The 5832-nt window shown below is 52.2% G+C and overlaps 1 protein-coding gene across 1 annotated transcript; it reads left to right on the top strand.

The window, feature by feature from the left end:
- The first annotated feature begins 3852 nt into the window (after positions 1-3852).
- On the top strand, positions 3853-5490 carry LOC136541370 (probable aldo-keto reductase 3). Its single transcript, XM_066533213.1, is given in 5 exon segments — positions 3853-4364; positions 4472-4644; positions 4765-4798; positions 4801-4869; positions 4998-5490. Coding segments are annotated over 5 exon segments (1062 nt in total). The 5' UTR covers positions 3853-3920; the 3' UTR covers positions 5340-5490.
- The last annotated feature ends 342 nt before the right edge of the window (positions 5491-5832 follow it).

The following is a 5832-nucleotide window of genomic DNA, read 5'->3' as shown; positions in this document are numbered from 1 at the left end:
TTCTTTGATTAGTTACGGTTTTCATCTCATAAATATTTTAAATTATGGTCAATTTTCTATTTTGTTATTAATTTAGAATGAATTTTTTTGCACAGCTTACTATCTTGTATTAGGCTTACATGAATCCCTAGTTATTTTGTCAAGATTTCTTATTCCTTCATAGGATTATAAAAGGTTGTCCATGAATGAAGATGTTTCTAGATGCATATATGCAGCCATGCATGGAGAGGAAGAGTGTGTGACAGAGTGGTGATTTTTTTTTTGTTTAATGAAAATAATGTGTTTGTAAATTTACATCTAGATCTACATATCATGATCTAGATTGCTAGTCGATGATTTTAAAGTTCAATTTATGACTTTAAATGCATATATTTTTAAGTAATTATATGTTTTGGTTATGGGATACTGATGGACGGGTCATGGATGTACATGAAACCAAGGCACAATATCTTTTTTTATTTGTCCAGGATATGTGAAGAAATTCATTCGAGCCGCCAAAATGCACGCCATAACCTCATAATGTGACAAGATTCAAATACGATATAATAATATGCATGGTCAGATGAGGTCTCATGGAGAACTTCACGATTTTGGTCCATCATGAGTAGAGACATACATCAACCGAAACAAGCAACCAAGAAACCATTACACGAGAAGTAGGTGCCTGATAACGTTGTAGAATGATTTCCAAGATGATTACCAAGGGCTTTCCTCCCTGTCGGAATACATATATACAAACATAAATTTACATCGTTCGCAACAAAAAATGTAACATTCATAGACTCAGTTTATGTTGGATGAGCTTGTTTGTTGTACTTTAATACTCCCTTAGCTTAATTATAAGGGAAAATTGGTTCTATAACATTGAAAGATCACAAGAATCGGAAAATACCATCGAAAGAGCTCTGTCACGTAAAATACCATTCAAAGATGCAAACGTTAACTGAAAGTAGCATTCCATCACCTTCCGTCACCTTCGGAGCTAACGGCGTCTGTCTCCACCCGCTGGGAGCCTGGGACGTACGCTCCTTCTTCTCCTCCATCCATCTACTACTCGCCGGCCGGACTGTTTGCCGAAGCCAAAAAGGATGAATGCCTGTGACATGGCGAGTAGAGCAGCGGCGATGCTGCTAGTGGCGCCGTGCAGCGTCCGCGACCTCTCGAGCTATGTGGGTTCTCGGTGGGCCTCGACGCTGTGGTCGACGGCTGGCCGACCGCGAACGCGTCCGAGATGGGTGCCGCCAACCGGAAGCTGCGGGGGCAGGTAACTGCGTCGATCGCGGGCCTCAGCGTGAGCGAAAATGCCGGATTGGACACCCGTGGACAGCAACGGATCGTGAGTCTCCGCCGTCCTCTTGAGAGAGCACGCACATCAGTGGACGCCGAGCAGCCGGCTGTCCTCACAGGACATCCACGGATCGATTGGGCTGGTGCATGCACACGTCGTCCTTTACCATGCGAGAAAGCCGAAAGCGCTCGTTTTGGCGGAGTCCGGCGAGCTGGTACCCGGTGCAAGAATCGTCGGTCGCTCCTAGACCGCGACCGCGATAGCACGGTCGCGCACAGTGCCACTAGCGGCGCCTGTCTGAGCGGCGAGCGGACGGAGAGAAAAGGAGAGAGCAGACCGGCGGTGGCGACTGTCTTGGTGCCGGCGGCGCTCAGGCGTCGGCTTCGATGCGCACGGGTGCTCTGTGCTAACCGCACTCGGCTCCAGTGCGGGGAGCTCCGGGCAGCGGGGTGGCGGCGGGAAGGCCCCGTTGCCCGTGGGTCGTGGTAGCGAGCTCCGGCTGCTGGCTGTTGTGGGTGGAGTCGCACGCTGGTGCGGCGCAGCTCCGGCGGAGGTAGCTTCGACGAGCCAGGGCGAGTGCGTCTCCGGCGGCGTAGGGCGTCGGCGCTGGAGTGCTAGGCGGCAGCGTCCGAGGCAAGGACAGGCGCTGCGGAGATGCTTCCAGGGGGCGCTGACTTAACCTTGGCGGCTGGCTGTGCCCCTTGCACTACAGACGGCGGCGGAGGTGGTGCGTCTGGCACTGCCCGCCCGGCTTCGTCCGTAGACGTCACCTCTTGAAATCTGTCTCTGTGCGCCGGTAGTGGCGGCGGCGGCACGTTTGGCACAACGGCATTGCTGTCCTGCACTAATGGCTGCGTACTCCCATTGGGTGAAGGTGAATCCATGGATGGCTGACCAGCTTCAAGTGATGCAGAGCTCGTAGAGCCTTCCATGCTGGTGCTGACGGGCGTGGTGTCTCTCGATGCCGTCGTCGGCGCTGCCTCAGAAGGCTGTGCGACGACTGTAGGTTGCACAACTGCTGCGGCGGCGTGGCCATCTTGCATTGCCTCCCAGGATTGCAGAAGCATGGGCAAGCCAACAACGGGCATGGGGGACGGTGGCGGCGCCGACAGCATATGTGGGGTTCATGCCTGCTGCTGCTGGTTTGCCCATCCTCCTCCAGCCCAGGCGTCGGTGTCCGAACTTTGCAATGTCCTGTGTCAGTGTGCCTCGCTGTGCCGTCTTGGCGAGGCATCGCAACCTCGTCACCGTGACACCGTCTGATGGACGATGGCTGGCACTTCCGCGATGCGCCGAAGATCTAGTGCGACAGAGAACAGGAGGGCGGCTGGACGTGAGCTGCGCCATGGCTCATGCCCTCGCACACCTCCAGCTCCTGGAGCAGCGCCATGATGGGGTCGTAGGGCTCGCGGGGCACGGGCACGGTGGGGCCACCGGACGGCGGGTAGTAGACGCCGTCGGCGTGCACGGCGCCGGCCTCCTCGCATCAGGTGCCGATGTACATCCCGCCGTCGGCGTGCATGTCGCCGGCCCTCCAGGTGCCGATGTACTCGTGGCCGTCGGCGTGCATGTACGCGTTGCAGGTGTTGGCCAGGTTCGAGGGCTTCCCTTCCAAGAAGTTGGAGGCGCTGAGGACGGCGGCCGCGCTCTACTCCAAGCTGGACGGCGCCGCCTCGAGGCTCAAATGCTGGAAGCTCACCGCTGGCCCGTCTCGCCGCAGCTCGACAGAGTCGAGAGCTACTTCAACAAGGTCCGTTCACTGCTGCACTGGCCAGTGGCCACTGGAGAATGCCTGGTGGTACGAACGCTGCTCAAGCGTGCGAGTGCGACTCCGTGCAGGTCAAAGACGACGTGGACATGGTGGAGCGGAACAGAGAGGAGGAGACGAGGCGGCTGCAGTCCCATGGCGTCCACTTCGACTTCAGCGTATGCTCACTTTCAACGGCGTTAACAGCGAAAGTAACAGAGTGCTAGATTGCGGAACGAATGCTCACTTTCAATGATATTTTATGGCACGACGAACTTTCGGTGGTATTTTCCGATTCTCGCATTCTTTCGATGCTATGAAACCAATTTTCCCTAATTATAAATACATGATGCTTATTACAAGCTAGTTAGTTAAAAGTGTTATATTCTCAACCTCATATATATTCAGAAACAAAGAGAATATTTGTCAACTTCGTGTGAAAGGAGTAAACAAGTTGCCCCTCCCTGACGTCTCGGTTGGGTGTTTATAGAAACCAGGAACAGTCCTAGCTAGTGTGGCTTGTACAACAATTCAGGTACAAAGGATAGATACAACCATAACAAACTATCTACCTTCAGATACAAGACAGGAAACACGCTAAACAACCCATCTCTAGAAGAAATTGAGAAGAATTTTTTTCAGGGAAACGTGTTACCGAGGACTTTTGCTGGACTTTTATGTGTGGCCGGCTTTCAATATTTTGAAAAGTACGTCCCGTGCACAGGTAGCCGACGATCTGACACACGCCGTGACGCCAGGTGCAGGGTACGTACAAATAGCCGTGCACGGGAACGCGACAACGACCGCACTACGGCCTACTACTGCACCGTGCACCCAACGCCAACAAGAGAAACGTAGAGCAAGGCCAGCGAGACCAGCAATATCATGGCGGCAGCACCAGCTCCGGCGTGTGTCTCGCCGCCGCGGCCACGCATGATGAAGCTGGGCTCGCAGGGGCTGGAGGTCTCGTCGCAGGGCCTGGGCTGCATGGGCATGTCGGCGGCATATGGCGAGCGCAAGCCCGAGGCCGACATGGTGGCGCTCCTCCGCCACGCCATCGCGGCCGGGATCACCTTCCTCGACACCTCTGACATCTACGGCCCGCACACCAACGAGGTCCTCATCGGCAAGGCGCTCCGCGGTGGGGCTGTGCGGGAGCAGTTGCAGGTGGCCACCAAGTTCGGCGCCACGCCCGACTTCAGGGGAGTCCGTGGTGACCCGGCGTACGTGCGGGCGGCGTGCGAGGGCAGCCTCCGGCGGCTCGGCGTCGACTGCATCGACCTCTACTACCAGCACCGCATCGACACCACGGTGCCTGTCGAGGTCACGGTGAGTTAATTGGTCAGTCGCGTAGGAGTACTTGCATTGAGTTCATGCGTTGACAAGTTGCACTAATGCTTGCATTCTCTGAAATTTGTATATAACTATATATGCAGATGGGTGAGCTCAAGAAGTTGGTTGAAGAAGGCAAGATAAAATACATCGGGCTATCCGAAGCGTCGGCATCAACGATCAGAAGAGCGCACGCAGTTCATCCGATCACCGCCGTCCAGCTGGAGTGGTCTCTCTGGACAAGAGACGCTGAACAAGATGTAATCCCAACCTGCAGGTACATATATATCCCCATTCCCCACATTGTTTGTTTTGGCACCTAGGAATGGAAAACTCAGTTTGTTGTGGATGGATCAGAAGCCAAGGTACATACTCTGTCTGTTCTCTCAATTTTCAGACAACTTGGAATTGGAATTGTGGCATACAGTCCACTGTGGGCAGAGGGTTCTTCTCCAGTGGAGCCAAACTTGTCAGTGACCTGCCGGACGACGATTTCCGCAAGGTACGGTGACCTATCCTATTCCTATCCATAATCCACATGATCCATCCAACTCCAAGAGACTATATATTGTGCTTCATCATGTACGGAATGTATTGTAATGCCATTCGATATATATGATCTTCTTTCAGACTCTACCAAGATTTCAGCCAGAGAACATGGAGAAAAACGCGCTGATATTTGAGCGTGTGAACCAGATGGCTGCGAGGAAAGGATGCACATCATCGCAGCTCGCACTGGCTTGGGTTCACCACCAGGGAAGCGATGTCTGCCCCATACCTGGAACAACGAAAATCGCCAACTTCAACCAGAACCTGGGAGCGCTGTCGGTGAAGCTCACGCCGGAGGAGATGGCCGAGCTCGAGTCCTATGCCGCCATGGATGTCGTCCACGGTGAACGCTACCAAAGCACCTTATTCACCTGGAGAGATTCAGAGACGCCTCCACTATCTTCTTGGAAAGGCAGCAACTAGCTAGATATGTATGTACTATTGTTATCTGTGTGTACATATTGTTGATAGAGTTGAGGTTATCTGTATTTCTGTTTCCAGACTAGCTATCTACTAGTAAGGTTGCAATATCATATATTCAAATAAATGTTGTAATAATTATTTCGACCAATCATTCAATGTTTTTTTAGCCTTTTAAGAGATGGGATTGTACTGTTTGTGTTAGATCATTGTTGATTACTACGGTGGCGTCATACCAGGAGTTTAATACTTTAATTAGATAGACTCACCAAAACCGCAAGAAGTTTTTTTTATGTTTTTTGAAGTTGATATTTTTTTTGTTATTACACAGTACAACACAGACACACTCACAACGCACGCACACTCACCGCTATGAATGCACACACGCAAACCCTATCCCTATAAGCATCTTTGAAGACTAGGCCGGCAAAATAATAACTGACTGTGTTATGGGGATCTTCACAACCGGTTCGCTTTATAAACTAGTCGTGAAGTC

This window comes from Miscanthus floridulus, chromosome 3, assembly GCF_019320115.1.
Source record: "Miscanthus floridulus cultivar M001 chromosome 3, ASM1932011v1, whole genome shotgun sequence".
NCBI classification, from domain to species: domain Eukaryota; kingdom Viridiplantae; phylum Streptophyta; class Magnoliopsida; order Poales; family Poaceae; genus Miscanthus; species Miscanthus floridulus.
Note: the sequence above shows the minus strand (reverse complement) of the source record. Positions and strands in the feature narration are given on the sequence as shown.